The 17982-nt window shown below is 57.7% G+C and overlaps 2 protein-coding genes across 8 annotated transcripts in view; one reads left to right on the top strand and one right to left on the bottom strand.

Annotated features, from left to right (window-relative positions):
- UBALD1 (UBA like domain containing 1) lies at positions 189–5799 on the bottom strand. The gene is made up of 3 exons (XM_021086690.1): positions 4918–5799; positions 1599–1661; positions 189–1266 (listed from the first exon to the last, which is right to left on the bottom strand). The coding sequence occupies exons 1-3, from the start codon at positions 5035–5037 to the stop codon at positions 913–915; spliced, it is 537 nt and encodes a 178-aa protein (XP_020942349.1). The 5' UTR covers positions 5038–5799; the 3' UTR covers positions 189–912.
- The window catches only part of MGRN1 (mahogunin ring finger 1), a 53309-nt gene continuing 46281 nt past the window's right edge, over positions 10955–17982 (top strand). For 2 of the 7 annotated variants that reach the window (XM_021086675.1, XM_021086680.1), the window contains exon 1: positions 10968–11213. In XM_021086675.1, the coding sequence (XP_020942334.1) occupies positions 11126–11213 (88 nt within the window). In that variant the 5' untranslated portion in view covers positions 10968–11125. Of the gene's footprint in view, positions 11214–17982 lie in introns of all 7 variants that reach the window. The other 5 variants (XR_002342433.1, XM_021086678.1, XM_021086677.1 and 2 more) reach the window with 4 other exon arrangements.

Genomic DNA, 17982 nt, shown 5'->3' with positions numbered 1-17982 from the left:
CCTGGGGTGGGTAGGAAGATTCCAGAGCATGTTGTGGTTGAAAAGACAGCGACAGACAGGAGCAGCGTGGAGCCAGGCAGGACTGGGGGGTGGGCCTCTGCTCTGGGCTCTGTTGGCACCCTCCCCCACCACATGGAGCCAGCTGGCAGCAAAGCTTAGGATTCGAGGCAAGACCACAGAGCCTGGCGGTGGTTTGGAACTCTTTCTTCTCCTTTGTTAAAAGGGGGAAAGGAACTGGGGACGGGGTCCCCCTGGGCTCTGGGGGGAGGCATGCAGGCAGCCCCAGCAGGCAGGTGCTGGGGGATGGGTGGGAAGAGTCCTGGAGTTTCCCACAATCCTTTTCTCCACAGGGAACACCAAGGCTGGCTGCCCAGGGGGCCGGGGAGAGGGGCAGGGCCCTGGAGAGAGGGGCGGCGGCAGGCGAGGGGAAAGGGGGTTCACTCTAACATGCAAAGTCCAGCTGCCCCATAAACTAGGTTGCTTCTTGAAGAGCGACATACATATAAATACACAGACACAGCTACACGCACACATGCGGAGAAGGCTCTGCATTCCCGAGGGTGGGGATCTCGCCCGCCGGCCGAGGCGCCTCCAAGGCAGGAGCCGGCCAAGTCTTCGCCTCAGATCCTCCGCAGCCCCCTGGGGCGGGGCGCGTCCTCTGCGAAGGCTGCTTGTTCTTGGAAGTTCTGTTCCCCAGCACCCAGACTCTAGAGCAGATCTGTGAAAGCTGGGTGCCGCAGGCCTGTGCTGCCGGGCACGGGGGTGGGCAGCCTGTGTGCTGGCGCCAGGGCCCGATCTCTCCCCTCCAGGGCTCCGGGGAATGGGGGTGCAGACGGGGTGAAGGGGGCCCGCAGAGACGTCCTCTCCCCCGCCCCAGGGGGCCTGGCCTCCGGGAGGGGGGAGGGGCCTCCCTTATCTCTCGGCCTCCATGGCAGGGTGGGCCCTGGGGTCCGAGGCGGCCTGTTGGGGCACCAGGGGCGGCCAGTCTGACGCCGGGGAAGCGGGTGCCGGAGTCCACAGGGGCGGCTGCTGCAGCGGGTGGTGCTGTGGGCCCCCTGGGGGCGAGGCTGCCGTTGGCCAGCCGGGCGCCGAGAAGCTGCCGGTGGCGGCGTGCGGGAAGTGCGGCGGGGGCGAGGTGGCCGTGGCGGCCATGGGGCTGCCGCTGCCTCCGCTGTGAAAGCTCTCGGAGGCCTTGAGACGGGAGAACATGGTGAGGGCATCGGGGAAGTTGGGGGGCGTGGCGGGGGTGTTGGCGGGAGTGCACATCTGTGGGGGAAAGAGGAACAAAGAGGGAGGGGTGAGCACCCCTTTCTGAAGCCCCCCCCCGCCCCGCCTGCCTGCTGTAGGGGGCGGGGACCCAGGCCCCCTCCCGGGATGCAGCCCCGCCCCCAGGCGGCCAGGCGGCCCGAGCCCAGAAGAAGGGTGCGCTGCCCGGGCCGGGCTGACCCCCTGTGCCTGCTGATCAGCCCCACGGAGTCCCGTCCCAGCAGCTCCTCATGGCCCAGAGCCCCTGGACCTTCCTAGGGTATGGGCGGCCTCCCCCTGCCCCCGACTGGGAGACTCCTGCGCTGCTGTCCCTGGTCCATGGGGACACTTACCATCTGATGATGGTGGTGGCTGTAGGGGATGTTGGTCTCCTGGAAAAAGGCGCTGAGGGCTGTCTGCAGGAAGAAAGGCCCACGCTTACCCTCAGGACCCTGGAGGCCCTGGCCTGGCAAGTTAAGGCAGAGTATCTGTCATTCCCGACCCTCGGCCTCTGCCCGGAGGTGCCATCGACCCCTGGGCAGGTCTGGTTGGCAGGGAAGGCCCTCCCCTGGCTGCCAGGTGCTTCTAGCTCACCCCTACCTGGTATCATCACTATAACGTGGGGGTTTGTCTCCTGAGGAAAGGCGCCCGGAGCTCCTAGCGCTACTGTCACCAACTCCATGGGTGGCGAGTCCCTATGCCTCCCTGAACCTCAATTTTCTTGTCTATGAGCCAGGAGATGGTGAAGGCCCCCAGGTGTTGAGCGTCGTGACCTGCCCGCTCCTCTCAACCAAGGGACGCTGCCCCAGGGCTGGGTTTCTCCATGTGCACCACAGGGAGACTGGAGGTGGCCTGCAGTTTCCCCTCCCTGGCAGCAGTGACCTCCTCAGACCCATGGTTCCGCTGCGAGAGCCAGAATTAAGTAGGAAGGTCTGGTTTCGCTCTCCCCTCCAGTCCTCGAGACTTCCTTGCGGGATGTTCTCCAGGTGGTAGAGCAGGAGGAAAGGGGAGATGGGCTTTGCACCCAGGACCATGAGAAGGAGGTGGGAAAGAGGCTGGCAGCCAGCCCCGGCTAGAGCAGCTCATCTAGTGGCTCTGGGGGGCTGGGGCCCCAGGGCAGCCTCCACTGGCACTGTTGTGTCCTGGTTTAGCCCCTGCAGGAGAGGCATCCAGGAAAATAAGGGAACCAAGTGCTCTTGTGAAAGTGCTGGGTGAGGGAGCCCGTCCAGTGTGTGAAGGGTCTGTGGGCAGCTCTGCCCTCCATGGCTGCCCCCTCGGACACGCCCCCAGCCCTGTCTAACCCCCTCCCCGACTCCCAACACACCCAGAAACCCAGCCTAGTTCTCGGGGCTTACCCCAGGAGCTTGATTATTGAAGGAGATTCTGATGACTTTGGGAATTTCCTGCTGGAGATGCCCTACCCCAGTATCCCCAAACACGGGGGTGGGAGCTGGGGGGAGGGCCCTGGGCTCTAAGCACCTCCTTGAGACACCCCCTCTCCCCGCAGAAGCCCCAAGGAACACACCATTCCTCCTCCAACAGCAGCTCCAAAGGCAGTAGTAGTTGTGTGTGAGGATTCCAGGAGAAATGGCTGCCCTTGTCCTGCCTTCCTAAAGCCCCTCCAGAGTTGAAAGCACTCAGGTTCCCCTGCCCCCAGCAGCCTTCCGTCCCCATTAACACCTGAATCACAGAGAATGTGACCCAAAAACAGGGCATCCAGCTGGGCCAGCCAAGGGTGGAAGGCACAGAGGGGAGTTACCCACTCACTCCCAGAAGACCTAGGACTGGACTTCACACCCCATTTTCACCACAGGTGAGCCTCCCCCCTCCCCCCGCATCTCCCTTTTACATGCTGTGAAACAGCGCCCAGGGTGCAGCGCTCCTCTCCTGGGGGATGCCAGAGTCCGCAGGCTGCTCCCGCCCCTCCTAAGATCAGCTTTCCCCCGCCAGGTATCTCCATCTTCAAAGCTACATTTTCAATTCCTGTGACCAAGTGACAGCAACCTGGGCTGGTGCCAGGCTCTGTGGGCTTAAATTGAGAGAGACAGGTAGGGCCACTTCCCACTGGACACCCGCCTGCCCAGCCCCAGGAAGGGGGGGAGCCATGTATGCAGATGTGGGACTCAAGCAAACTGCCATGAATGTGGTTTTGCAAGTTTTGCCACATCCAGCTCTTGAGACAAATGGGCTGATTAGGGAGCTTCCTGCAGGGTGGGGCTGCTAGGGTTGGGGGTAGGGGGTACTGGCCTTTCACTCCTTAGAGGTCAACTCACACCGCCCCAGACACAGCGGAGGAAACTCAGGCCAGAGGCTGGGACGTGTGCAGAGATAGGGCAGCCTTCCATCTTGGGATGAGAGGACCATGCAGGGGTCAGCCGTCCCCCTGAGCTCTCTGGTAGGAAAGTGAGCAAGACTCCTCTGGGTGGACAGGCCGCTAACTCCACAGAGTGTCCCAACCTTCAGGCTAGAATCCTGATCCCCATCCCGGGCCCAGAAAGCTGAACTCCAGAGTCCTCTGGCTTCCTGTCCCTCCTCCCGCCCAAATACCTTCTCTGAGCTGGGTCCCCATCTAGAGCCTGGGCTCCTAAGCCTGGACTGGGCACAAGACTCTACAGGGTGGCTGGGGCTTTGACCTTACACCTGTGAGGGGCGGAGCTCAAGGGGCTCTGGCCTCATCCCTAGATACCGTCCTGAGTTATTTCTGGGCCGGCTGACTTAGGGAAGGCCAGGTGGCCTCCTGGCAACACAAGCCCTGGGCACTAGTGTTCTGTGGGTCCAAGAGGCCTGGGGAGGTGGGGGCCAAGCTGGGGCAGCCCCACCTCCTGCCCAGCTGGCTGAAAACTACTGAACCGTGTACACGATGCCATGGTAGAGTCACTAGCCAGCACAGAGAAGGGAACCTGGACAAGCCTCTGAAGCAGGGCACACAAATGCCGTCCCGTAGCTGTAGTGTGCGCTCCGACACACCACCTGTACACTCGTGTGCACATGCGTAAGCACCGTTTGCAAAACGGCGACCAGTGTGTACACGGAACACACCCTCCCCCCCCACCCGCACCCGTGCCCCGGGTGGACTGCGTGTTTACACGTGCCCACACGTAGCGTGGCGCGTGCGTAAATACAAATGCACATGTACGTGGACACGCGGCACCGGGCTGCCCATCCAACACACAGACCGTCAGACCCACACACGGCGGGCAGCTGCGCCCGCGGGCTCGGGGCTCCCATATCCAAGGTGGGGGCGGCGAGGGCCCGGCTCAGGCCAGTGCTGGGGCGTCCTTCTTCCTGCCGCCCGCCCAACTGTCCGTCGGGGCCTCGGCGCCGCCTCGCCTTGGCCATTACCAGAACAAAACGCGGGGCGGGGGGATCCCCGTAACCCGGCCGCCGGGGAATGGGGGGGCGGGGATTAGGAGCCAGGCTGCCCCTCCCGCCCACCCGGAGCGGGCTGCGTTTCCGGGGGCCGCGTAGACACGGCCGCGCAGCCGGGCCTGACCCACACGCCGCGTGTGCGCGCTGGGGCCCGGACGCCGGGGCGCGCGACCGCCGGAACACCGGGCCGAGTGCGCGGGCCCGGCCCCGGCACAGCCGCACGTGTCCACACCGGCCCGCACACACCCCGCAGCACGCGCCGCCACGGGGGACGGACACCCGCGCCCCGGCCCGGCCGCGCACCTCAAACTGCCAGTGGGCCGCCTGCAGCAGCTGCTTCGCCTGGTCGGCTGCGCAGCCCGCCGTCAGCACGAACTGGTTGATCATGACCTGGTGCTTGAGCTCGTCCATGTTCACGGACATGGCGCCGCCGCCGCCGCCGCCTGCCCGCTCCGGCCTCCAGCCGCCGCGCGCTCCTCCGCCTCACGCGTCCACCATTAGCGAGCCGGCTCCGGCTAATACAAATATTTACTGTGCGGCTCTGACTCACCGAGCCTCGCCTCACTCCGGGCCGCGGGGGGCATGCTGGGAGATGTAGTCCCGCGCCGCTTCCGCCTCGCCCGGACGGGAGCTGCAGGCCGGGCCGGCCCGAGGGTGTGTCTGAACATTGGGCGCCTTTTGCGTACAGGACCAGGACGAGCACGCAGCTCTGGGGGCCCCGCGCCCCATCCCCGACACTGAGGAGGGGTCCGGAGGCGAGGACTCCAGACTGCATGGGCGCAAACGCGGGTCGCAGGATATTGGCTAGGACCCGAGGATCCCGACCCCCAGGGTGGTTGGCAGCCCTCTGTGTCGAGCGGGCGCACTATTGGGCAGTGGGGTGGGGGGAGAAGTTGGGATTTTGGTACAAATCGGCAGCACTAGGGCCGTAAGACCCAGAAGGCCTGGCACACAGTGGGCGCTTATATAAATACCCGTTCAGTGACTGAATGAATCTGCCCTTCAGAGTTCTGCCTAAAGTCACAGCCTCCAGAAAGCCTTCCGAGTCTCCCCAGCACAGAGTCCAAGCTCGCCTCGCCCACTCGCGACGCGGGTCCCTCCCCGGCCTGGCGCTCAACCAGGCTCACAGTAGGCTCGATGTACGGCTGAGGAAGGGAGGGCGGCCTAGGGGTACTCTCCGCTCAAGGTTCCCACTTTCCCACGCAAAATCTCGTGCGCTTTGCCGGAAATCTCGGCTTTCAGACTGCGGGCGCCAGGACCGCGCGGAGCCAGTTCCGGGATGGCCCTGAACTCCAATTCCCAGAATGCCTCGGTTTATTTGCATCTTCAGTCCTGAGTGACGTCAAGTGAGTGAGGCCGCACCTTAGCCAATGGGCGGTCGCGCGGTGTTAGGACCTGGCCATATAAGGTAAACAAAGCTGGCCGCCCAATGAGGCAGCGGCGGGGGCGGGCGGGGGCACGTCACGTGGATGGCGGGGGCGGGGTTGAAGAGCGCTCGGGGGTGGGGTGTTGCGGGCTGTGTTTACAGCTCCGCACGCTCGTCTTCCGGTTGACGTCTCAGATCTGGTGTGCGGGGTGCCTGGCGGATTCGGAACTGGCGGGAGGGGTGGAAGGCTCAGTCACCTCCGCCCAGAATGACCTTATCCAGATTCCTCTCGCTCCCTGGCCCCAGTTTCATTAGACGAGAAGCTATTTATTGGGTCCTTACTCTGTGCCTGGTCCCAGGTACAGAGAACAAACTCTAAAAAAGGGTGGGCTGGGGGCAGGGGTGGGGGCATGCGTCAAAATTCCCAGGGACAGGTGTTCTCTTGTGGTGCAGCGGGTTAAGGAGCTGGCGTTATCACCACTGTGGCTCGTATTACTGCTGTGGCAGGGGATCCCCCTAGTCCAGGAACTTCCACTCGCTGTGGGCTTGGCCAAAAAAAAAAAAAAAAAAAAAAATTCCAAGGGCAGATGTAGAAAGCTTGGGCGGTGCCCTCAGGAAGGAAACCGGCACAGGCCCTGGAGGTGGTGGGTTAAAGGCCAGCCATAGAGGGCCTTCAATAGATCTGATCCAGTGTCCGCATTAGGGTCACTGTGTCTGAACATTGTGGAGACCAGATGTGGGGGGGAGGTCCATTCCAGTTCAGGTGATGTCCTGGGTGTGTCTGGTTCCAGGGCAGTCCGTCTCTGCTCAGGGCCTTGTTGCAGAATTGGATTGAACAAAAGCACTGTCCCACCCGGGGGCAGGTGCATGGAAGGAGGACTTGCAGTGCTCTCTGAAGAGCGCTTCGTGGGTCCCTGAACTCTTCCAGGGAGGGTTATCTTTGGCTGGTGGGAGGGCCATTGTGGGGGACTAGTGGACTAGACCTGAAATATCCCAAGTTATGGGGGCTTGGGCACTGGTATGGGGGGGTGTGAGGGGGGGCTGGAGCCCACCTCTTTGTTCAGTGGATTAAGGATCTGGTGTTGCTGTGAGCTGTGGTGTAGGCCGACAGCTGCAGCTCTGATTGGACCCCTAGCCTGGGAACCGCCATATGCCACAGGTGCAGCCCTAAAAAGACAAAAGACAAAAAAAAAAAAAAAAAGAATGGCCTTTCACCTTTACAAAACATCATACATGACTTAATGCAGCCAAAGCACTTGGCACAGCACGGGGGTAGGCGGCTCTAAATGTAGTTACTGCTACATCCTTACCACTGGGACAGTAAGGCATGGTGGAAGGTGAGCAGGCTCTGGAGCCAGACAGACCTAAGTGTCAGTCTCGACTCTGCCACTTAATGATTCTGATGTTAGGACATGGTCCTCCGGCTCTAAGCTTCAGTTTCCTCATTTGTGAAACCCAAGGTAAGAGCTCAGAGCTCTCCCAGGACTGCTCTGGCAGATTAATGCCAGTGAGGTGCTTGGCATGGGCTTGGTGCTCGGAGCACCATTTCTTTGCCTCCACCCGGACTGCTCTAGGGGACCCAAGCCCCATTTTACAGATGAGGAAACCGAGGTTGGAATCCAAACCTCTTTACACTCTTGACAGTGTTCAGAGCCCGTGGAGGAGAGCAGGCGCCCAGTGAGCAGCAGGTGTGTTTCTGGCAAAGGAGGATGGGCACTGCCCTGGCAGGACCCACTGGGGGCTTTTCTTGCTTAGCGAGAGAGGGAGTACCTTCGCTCAGGTGCCTGCCTAGACCTGCCCAGCCCAGAAGGAGCTCTTCCAGGCCAGCCAGCTGCCTGGGGTGGGGCAGTGGGGTAGTAGGAGCGAAGGTCCGCCCTCTCGCCCCTACGGCCCCCCAGCCAGCTTGTTTTTCCAAGGGCAGCAGGGAATGAAAAACAAGCTTGTTTGCAGCCAGGATCAGCCTGGCTAGAGGGTGGACTTTGGATTTCTTAACAGGCTTGGATGGGGCCTGACAGTCGGGGTCAGTAGATGGGGGAAGGGAGGGATAAAAGGCATTTGGGGCAGTGCCTTCATCTTATCTGAAGTCCAGGGAGATTGAGGACCTTGCCAGAGTTGGAGGGCCCAGAGCCCTGCATTCCTTCAGTCACTCCACGGATGTGTTTATCAGGCATCCACTGGGTCTGGGAAGACAGGAATGCATCAGCAGCAATCCTGCTCCCTCAGGAGGCTCGTGAAGTCTAGACTTGAAGGACTCCTAACTAGGAAGCCATGAAGTGGGTCTGTCTTTATGACTCCAAGGACCAGATGCTGGCTGACGGAGGGGCCTTGAGGTCTGGGCCCTTACTCCTGACCTTACTCCTCACCTCTGCACCCCAACCCTCCTGCCTCCTTGACTCTAGCCACACTGGGCTTTGAGCTCATGGATCTCACTCAGCTCCGCAGGGCCTTTGCACATGCTGTTCTCCCTGCCTGGAACCTAGGCTGACCTACTCCTTCAGAGTTTGCCTGGTTGGTTCTTACTTGTACTTCAAGTCTGGGCTTACATATCACCTCCTCCGAGAAACCTTCCCTGACTCCCTTATCAATGGTACGCCGGTCCTGGTGTTTCATGGCACCTTAGTCCATTCCCCTATAACACCTTTTTTTTTTTTTTCTTTTTGCCTTTTCTAGGGCCGCTCTCATGGCAGATGGAGATTCCCAGGCTAGGGGTCTAATCAGAGCTGTAGCCACTGGCCTACGCCACAGCCACAGCAACGAGGGATCCAAGCCACGTCTGCGACCTACCCCACAGCTCACGGCAACGCTGGATCCTTAACCCACTGAGCAAGGCCAGGGATTGGACCTGCAACCTCACGGTTCCCAGTCAGATTTTTTAACCACTGCGCCACGATGGGAACTCCCTACAGCACCCATATTTTGTATTTTTATACACTTGTTCTCCTTTCATGTCTGTTTCTCACTAAACGTTCCATATCTGTGGGTTTTACCATTTAATCTCTATGCCTGGCTCATTGCTTTTTACATAGTAGCGTGATAAATATTTGTTGAATAAAAAAATGAATCAGCCAAGATGTTGATAATAGAACCAGGATCAAATCAGAAAGGTCCTATCTCCAAATAGTGGGTGGAGAAGCACAGAACCATACACTTCAAGTCCAAAGCTCTTTTGAGAGGAGTATGTAATTAATCAGACATCCAGCCCATGGAAACGGCTGCCCTGGCCCACGATCCATAGGGAGGACGTGCTCTTAGGGTTGTTTTTCAGCCAGAACATCTGGGCCCTTAGTATCCTCCTCCCCTCCCCTCCAAACAGGGAGCCTGGTAAATTGGATGCCGTGTTGGTATATCTATTTATGTATATATGATTCAACAGTGTTATGTGATTCAACAGAAAGCCTTTTAAAGGAAGAGAAGAAAGGTCACATGGGATGGGGGTGTCTTCAGGCCCATCTGGGGGCAAGAGACAAGAAATCTGGCACTTGAGGGTACCTGTCTCGGGTGGGGGTGGGTAGGGGTGGCAGGAGAGCGTGGCATTAAAAGGAGTGGCCTGGGTCAAATTCCAGCTGTATTACCACTTATCTACTATGCAAGCTGAGTGGGATACTCCACGTTGCCTAGCCTCTTTCCCCTTCAGTAAATTGGGAATGAAAATAGAACCTACGACAGAGAATTAAAAGAGAGGATATGGAGTTCCTGCTGTGGCACAGTGGGTTAAGAACCTGATTGCAATGCCTCTGGTTGCTTCGGAGGCGCAGGTTCACTCTTGGCCAGGTGCAGTGGCTTAAAGGACCTGTAGGTTACAGCTGTGACTTGGATTTAGTCCCTGGCCCAGAAACGTCCATATGCTGCAGGTGTGGCCTTTAAAAATAAAGAGGAGATGTGTGTTTAGCCCTCAACACCAATGTCTAGCACATAGTAGGGGTGCAGTAAATGGGGATCTTGGGTGCAGGGCAGAAAGTTTAAACCGAGCTTCCCCAAGACCTGGATTCTCCCTCATAATCACACAAATCCCTCACCTCCGTTTTTATTTTTGGCTTTCCAAGTCTCCTGAAAATAGGAAGGTTATATTCTGGATGGGTTCTGGCCTCTAGGAAGCTGTAGGGCTCACTTTAATGCCAACTGTGGTGAATTTACCATCTGAGACTCTTAGCCAGCCTCTGCCCTCCCAACACCTATCTTGGGGAAAGTCCTTTCTTAGAATCGCCTTTTCGCAACTGAAAAGTAGGTGAAAACAGATTCTCATTTGGTCTGCTTAGAGTTTTGTGTGAATCAAAACCAAGAAAGTACATTGCAACCTGACAGGAGGCTTAATCTCTAACCTGAATCTTATAAACTTGTCTTCAGCGCCATTCCGGGTGGCCCTCCCTCATTTGTGCCTTAGTTCCCCTCTCTGTATAGTGCGGAGAGGTCTACTGCCTCTGCGGGGAGCTTTAAAATTATGTCTTCAAAGTAACTGTTCTGGACGTGGAGCTGGAGAGATGCCTAGAGTTTTGGGGAAGGTGCCTCGTTTCTCCTGTGAGCACCGCTCTGGGTGATTGGGGTTCCGTCCCAACTCTTTGCAGGTGGCAGGTAAGGGTCTGCCCTCTGCTGGCCGGGCCAGGAGATTAAATCCCGGGAAGTGGGGAGATCCATGGTAGTGCAGAGAGATTTTTTTCAGAAAGGAGTAAATGGAAGGCGTTGGTTCCTAGAAGAGACTATGTATGAAAATAAAATTATTAATAGAAGGCTAAAGAACTACGACGTTAGTCTTGTGCTTGGAATGCAGAGGGAGGGATAATTTGCACTGCAGTTGATGGGGTCCTCCCCTCTGGACTCCGGTCCATTTGGTTTGTCCCGAAGCATTTGTCAACAACTTCAGCGAGCCTGGGCGAGAAGCTTCCTGGGAAATGTAGTTCCTAGGTGGGCCTCCCGCGCGGCCGCCGGGCAGCGTCGGCGCGGAGGGGACTCCATTTCCCGAGGTGCCTCAGCGCCGGGGGGGCGGAGGGCCGCCGTGGCGTCGGGCCCGAGGCCGAGCCGGGGGTGGGGGCTCGGAGGCCGAGCGCCCGCGGCTGTGGGCGAGTGTCCGTGCGGCCTGGTCCGGGCCATGACTGTGTGAGGCCGCCGCAGCTGCCCCTGTCCCAGCCTCGGCCCAGCCCGCCTCGCACCATGGGCTCCATCCTGAGCCGCCGCATCGCGGGCGTGGAGGACATTGACATCCAGGCGAACTCGGCCTATCGCTACCCACCGAAGTCCGGTGAGGTGCTGTCCCGGCCCCGGCCCTGGGCGCAGACAGCGAGGCGCGGGCTGGGGCGCGGGCCTCTCCGCGGAGGGTGGATTAGGAGCTCTGGTCGGCCCGCGGGCCCCTCTGCAGCAGCCCTACCCGGGGCTCCGCGCGCTCCGCCACCAGGACCCCGGGGCGTGGGTCGGGCCCGGGGCTGACTGCCTGGTCCCGGCTAGGTGACCTTGGGTCAGTCAGTTCGCCCCTGCGTGCCTCCGCTCCCTCGGCTGCACAGGGCGAGACACTCAATAGGAAACCCCCAGGGTGGGGGGGTGAGGTTCAGGGGCGCGACGCTGGTGAGGGCTTAGCACGGTGCCCGGCGCTTCGCTTGTGCTGATAAAGTGGTCATTGTCCAAAGGATTGACATCACTTCTTCGCCAGTTTTCGCTTCCTTTGGGGGTTCCCTTCTTCGCTTCCTGCGAAGACCCAGCCAGTGGTTCTGGACACTCTCCGTGTCTTCTGGACAGGGGCTTGGCTGTCCTGTGTCCTGGCAGGTGTGCGTGGTGTGTGGTGGATGGTGGGTGGGCCCAAGGAGGCCCTGCCGCCATGGATGGGAGAGCAGCTGGGAATCCTTAGTGGAGAACCTGAGAATGATTGGAGGAGATTTGCCAGGCTCGCCTGTGTCCTGTTTTGTGGCTGAGAGACCTGAGCCTCCAGGGAGGAAGTGACTTTGGAAGAAGTGACTTTCTCAAGGTCTCAGGGCTGGATGGAAGTGCATCTGGGAGCAGGACCTGGACTTGGACTCTCAGACGGTTGTACCCACCCCACTGTTCTGTTTCTGATGATGAGTGTGGCCTAACCTGGAACTTTAGTTGGGCTTTCTCACTCTTGCCGTCTCCTCATCCCTTCATTTGCCCAGAGAGGAGAGAAGGAGGAGGATGGGGAGGGAGGACCAAGGAGAAGCCTTTGATCTGAGGTCGTGGTCTTCCAGGCCTCACAGCTGGCCTGCGGGCAACCTCCCGGCCAGGTTTCCTTTGAGTGTCCTCCAGAACCACCTGTGGGGAAGCTTGTTTAACGTGCATTTCCCAGGCCCCACGTCAGACTTGCTGCCCCTGCCACTGTGGCCTAGGAACCTGCATTTAAACACCTCAAAAAATGTTAGCTGCTGTAATGGCTTGAAAAGAAAATTAGAAAATTCTAACTGCATTTAGACTCTGAGGTGACCAAGTCAGAGTCTAATTGCAGTTAGCAGTGACTTGGCAGAGATAGCAAAAAGTTTAAGCTGGGGGAGTTCCCGTCGTGGTGCAGTGGAAACGAATCCGACTAGGAACCATGAAGTTGCGGGTTCAATCCTTGGCCTCACTCGGTGGATTAAGGATCCTGCGTTGCTGTGGCTGTGGCGTAGGCCAGCAGCCACAGCTCCGATCGACCCCTAGCCTGGGAACCTCCATGTGCTGTGGGTGCAGCCCTAAAAAGATAAAAGACAAACAAAGGTTTAAGGTGGCACCTGCTGTTCTCTGGGATCAGAGCAAACTTGATATTTTTTCCTTTGGGCGTTTGGACAAAATCACAAAAGGCACTTAGAGCACCACTTTTGGATCCTACGTGGCAGATTTTGTTAATCAGTTGGGCCACTCTTGGCTACAGTCAGCCACGTCTCATCGATTGGGGCTGGCATCTGGGTGCCATGGGCCACCTCAGCTCTGCTGCCAGTGATAGCAAGACTCTCTTGGGCCTGTCCTTTCTGCTTCCTTGTCCCTCTGGCCACCTTGTTCCAGGAGGCAGCTGGGGACCTACGCAGTGCTTTAGTATGTTTCCTCAAGGGTGGGCTGGGGATGGGAGGGGGGGCTTTGAGATGATTTTAGGGACCCATGGGCCATAGTCCATTTATGAGAAAGTTGATCTCTTTTCAAGTCTGGGCCAGTTTTGTTGATCGTATTGAATCGTTGAGTGCTGGTAGTTTTTTCTTACAGCTCTGTAACACTGTCCATTTTTCCCCCCAGCTTTATTGAGACATAATTGGCATATAACATTATGTAAGTTTAAGGTTGTACACATATTGATTTGATATGTATATTTATCGGAGAATGATTATCACAGTAAGATCAATTAACATACCTGTCACAGAGAGGGAAGGGGGAGGGCTTCTAAAATCTCTCGTCAGGGAGTTCCCTCTGGTGCAGCAGGTTAAGGACCTGGCACTGTTGCTGCTAGGACGTGGGTTCAGTCCCTGACTGGCTGCAGTATGTTAAGGATCCTGTGTTGCTGCAGCTGAGGCTCAGATCCCCGGCTTGAGAACTTCCACATGTTGAGGGTGTGGCCCCCCAAAAAAATAAACTTAAAAAATGAGTGCAATAAATAATAAAGTGGAAATGAACCCAACTAGTATCCTGAGGATGTGGGTTGGATCCCTGGCCTAACGTGGTGGTGGGTTAAGGATCTGGCATTGCCGTGGCTGTGGTGTAGGCTGGCATCTGTAGTTCCGATTTGACCCCTAGCCTGGGAACTTCCATATGCCACACCTGCGGCCCTAAAAAAAAAAAAAACTCCTGTCTGATTTTCTTTTCTTTTTTTCTTTTTTTGGCCACACCTAAGGCATATGGAAGTTCCCAGTCTAGGGGTCAAATCGGAGCTACAGCTGCTGGCTTGTGTCACAGCAGCGCGGGATCCGAGCTGCGTCTGTGACCTGCACCACAGCTCACGGCCACGCCGGATCCTTAGCCCACTGAGCAAGGCCAGGGATTGAACCGCATCCTCAGGGGTGCCAGTCGGGTTCGTTAACCGCTGAGCCAGACGGGAACGCCCCTGAAGGCTTTTTCGCCTTGTGCCTGTTTGCAGGTGGCCTATGCCGTCACCCCCATCCCCCCGCATCGCTGACCTGCTGCCAGTCTCTCCGTTTTGCCCTTTCTGCACATTTCATGTAGATGGGGTCACACAGCAGGCCTGGTGGCTTCTCTCGCTTAACATGATGATCTTGAGATTGAGGCCTGTTGAGCTTCGGTGTTTGGTTGTAGTACATTTTCTTTATCGCTTCGCCCGTAAGCGCACCTTTGGCTGGTGTCCCCCTGTTCCAGAAGCTATCAGGAGTAACGCCGCCGTCGGCGCTGTTAGCACTGGTGTGGTGTGTTCTTTGATAAACACCTAGGAGCAGCATTACCGGGTCACGTGCTAACTCTGTGTGCAAGCCTTTGAGGAGCTGCTAGACTTTTCCATGATGCCGGCTGCTCCATGTGATGTGTCTTCCCGCCAGCAGTGTGCGAGCCTTCCAAACCCTCCACGTCCTTGTCCACACTTACTGCCCACCCTGGTAATTATAGTTGTGCTGGTGGGTGTGAGGCGGTAGCTCATTGTGGTTTGGATTTGCAGTTCCCTTGTGACTGATGGTGTTGGGCGTCTTTTCATGTGCTTCGTGACTGTTTTGTGTGCGTGTGTGTGTAGGGGGTTGGCTCTTTCCGTCTTGCTCACTGTAAAGGTTGGAGTGTCTTCTGATGGAGTTGTAAGTGTATTCCAGGGGTTCTGGACACTATGTTACCGTTCATTTCTCTGATCTGCCATTGGCAAATGTTGTCTACAGTCTGTAGTTTGTCTTTCTTTCTTTTTTTTTTTTTTGGAGGGGGTGGGGATGCCTGTGGAACTTCTCTGGGCCAGCGTTGAACCCTCTTTTTAAAATTTTTATGGCTGCACCCACGACGTATGGAAAGTCCTGGCCAGGGATTAAATCCGAGCCTCAGCTGCAGCAACACTGGATCCTTTAACCCGTTACACCTGGCCAGGGATGGAACCTACATCCAGGCACTGCAGAGACGCCATCCATCCTGTTGCGCCACAGAGGGAACTCCTGACGGTGTCTTTTTTTTTTTTTTTTCTTTCATCTTTTTAGGGCCACATATTCATGGCATATGGAGGTTCTCGAGCTAGGGGTCGAATCAGAGCCGCAGCTGCCACGTAGCACCACAGCCACAGCAATGCGGGATCTGAGCCGCATCTGTGACCTACACCCCAGCTCACAGCAACACTGGATCCCTGACGCACTGATCGAGGCGAGGGGTAGAACCCGCATCCTCATGGATCCCAGTTGGGTTCATTAGCCGCTGAGCCATGCGGGGAACACCCTCCTAATGGTGTCTTTTGAGAAGCAAAAGTTAAGTTTTGGTGAAGTTCAGTTTGTCAGGTTTTTTAAATGGTTAATGTATTTTGGAGTTACATCTGAAAGATTTTTGCCTAGCTCAAGGTCACAATTTTCTCCTTTTTTTTTTTTTTTTGATTTTAGTTTTACCTTAGACATTTAGATTTTTGATCCATTTCGAGTTTTTTTTTTTTTTTTTCATGTGTGGTTTGAGATAAAGATCCGAGTTTTTGTTTTTGCGTATGGCTATTCAGTTATTTCAACATCATTTGTTGAAAAGGCTCTTCTTTCCCCATCAAATTGCCATTACACCTTGGTCAGGAATCGCTTGACTGTAAAGGCCCGGGTCTGTTTCCGCATGTCCTCACCCTCGGTCCCCAGCCGAGGCTCAGAGCAGGCGTGAGGGCGCCAGGGCCGAGGGAAGCCTGGAACTCAGTGGGTTGTCACAGGAGTGTGGCTGTGGGTTATCCCTCCTCCGGCATCACCATTGCTACTTGTGTGTCTCACAGCAATGTGGGCTGCCCTGCCCTGGTGTCCGAGGGAGGTCATGGTGGGGACAAGTCACCCAGCAGAAGTGTCGGGAGGGCCAGTCAACCTTGCGAGCCGCCAGCCGTAAACCTTTTGTACATCAGGTACCTGTATTTTCAGAGCCTGTTCAGCCCCTTTGTCTCCCTGGAGCTTTGCCTTGTCCTTGTGACACTACGCTTTGGTCCTTTTTGGCAGAGGAACTACAAATCAGACTGAGTCCTTTTTCTCCCAGCACCTGGGCCTGCACACAGCAGGTGTTTAATAAATACTTGCACAGCAAGCCTCTCTCCCCAGGGTACAAGCTGCTCATACTGGGCTGCATCGTATCCCCTGGGGTGTCAGGCGGGGGTCTGAGGACCGCTGGGCCCGCCCCTAGCGATGAGGGGCCTGAGGCGTGTGTCAGGAGGCTGTGGGCGTGTGCTGCTATGTTGCTGGTGGTCTAGAAACCTCTGCTTGTCAGCAGTGCCACCTGTGTCGGGTTTCTTTGTAGAGTGGGGGCCTGGCCACTTCTAGTTTATTTGGAGCCTGAAAGAGATACCCAAGGCAGGTGTTCTCGACAAGGGGTGACTTTCTGTGTCACCCAGGACAACCTCTGGCACTGGGACATTCTGGGTCCCTGGGCCCCATCACTGTCTGGCGGCAGTGAGCTTGTGCGCCCAGGCCCGTGGTCAGTGGTGCTGGGGTGGGGGTGGGGAAGGGGCCCCACCTGCACACAGGGCTCCCCCTCCTGCTCAGAGCGCTACACCTGCATGGCTGGCAGCACGCCGCCTGTGCTGTTCGCGTAGGCGAACTGGTTCTCTGCTTCTGCTCAGCGCACCTCGGTTTGGGCTTTATCATTGTAAGAGCTGTATAAATTGGCTGTATTTTTCAAGCTTCCATTGTTATGTTTAGGTCAAAACAACAACAAAGCAATAGAAACAAAGCCTCTTTAAGTTGTCCATGGGGGCGGGTGTCTGAGGACCTGTTTCCCTAAAGGAGAAGCCGTAGGTTGCTCGGGGTTGGAAGCCTGCTGTGGGCACTTGGGCCCTGAGGCTGCTGGGGCTGGGGTTTGTCACGTTGCCTGGAGGTCCCGCATCCTTCTCGCGGCTCCTGGGCTGTTCTGCACCCTTCCACCAGTTTGTCTCGTTGCCTTTCAGCCTGTGCCGGACGCTGGTCGTGGCACGGAGGCCCTGCCTGCGCGAGACCAGAGGGGTGCTTGTGTTTTCTTCCTCACAGTCAGGTGGCCCTCTCTGTGCTCATAGCACACTCTTCCAGAAACGGGGTGGCCACAGTCGGAGCTCAGCTGAGCAGCGGGAGCGAGCCCGCTGCCGCCTGAGTCCTGTGCCCCCACCTGCTATAGAGCCCTGGCTGGAGGAGCGCGGGATCCTGAGTCCAGAGGCCCCGTGCTTGCTCTCGGGCCCATTTCCCGACTCCCTGGGGTTACAGTAACCTCTGGTCCCCTTGCACTTCTGCCTGTGAGTCCCCGGGAGCTGGGGGTGTGGACCCGGTCCAGGCCCTGCCCAGCCTGTGTTTCTCAGTGGCCTGGAAGCTTCCTGGGCAGGTCCTGTGCTTCCTGGATGACCACTGCTGCCTGCCTCACCTCCCCAGCCCGGCGCTGGCAGCCAGACATCCAGGGCCATTTCCCGTGGGTGTTTGCACGTGGTCGGGGGCAGCCGTGGCCTCCCGTTTCTGTGTCATCCTGCAGCGTTGGCCTCGGGCTCAGTGAAGAACGGGGTGATTGTCCAGCTTTGCCAACTTCCTGAGCTGGGGGAGCCAGCCCCGGCCCCCGCCTGGCCGTGCCTCACTCTGCCCAGAAGCCGGCGGTGTGGGGCAGCGTGGCGGGGTGGGGTCACTCGCTGTCTGGAAATCGGCGGCGGCACCGTCCAAGCTGGGAAGGAGGCTTGGGAATGACCGACGTGGGAACATCTGCCCACCCCGTGTCTGCGGCGGTTGGAAAGAACCCATTTTCTCACCCTTGCATCCCACTGGGTGTTGACTTGGTTTTGGGTACTTGACACCCACAGAGCCGGCCTTCCAAGGGGGTACTGGCTGCCCCCGGTCAGCCCGGCGTCCGCTGTTCCAATAACTGCCGCCTTGTGCTCCCCGCATCTCCCGCCCCTGTGGCAGCCCCGAGTGACCAGCCTCCTGCAGTGCCTTTAAGGGGGATCAAGA

This window comes from Sus scrofa, chromosome 3, assembly GCF_000003025.6.
Source record: "Sus scrofa isolate TJ Tabasco breed Duroc chromosome 3, Sscrofa11.1, whole genome shotgun sequence".
NCBI lineage: Eukaryota > Metazoa > Chordata > Mammalia > Artiodactyla > Suidae > Sus > Sus scrofa.
Note: the sequence above shows the minus strand (reverse complement) of the source record. Positions and strands in the feature narration are given on the sequence as shown.

What these genes read in the sequence shown, in the direction of transcription:
- UBALD1 (XM_021086690.1), bottom strand. Translation starts at nt 5,037, where the DNA reads ATGTCCGTGAACATGGACGAGCTCAAGCACCAGGTCATGATCAACCAG. An exon ending in CGGCCCACTGGCAGTTTGAG is followed by an intron (nt 1,662 to 4,917) that starts GTGCGCGGCCGG and finishes TTCTTCCTGCAG; the next exon opens with ACAGCCCTCAGCGCCTTTTT. An exon ending in GCCACCACCATCATCAGATG is followed by an intron (nt 1,267 to 1,598) that starts GTAAGTGTCCCC and finishes TTTCCCCCACAG; the next exon opens with ATGTGCACTCCCGCCAACAC.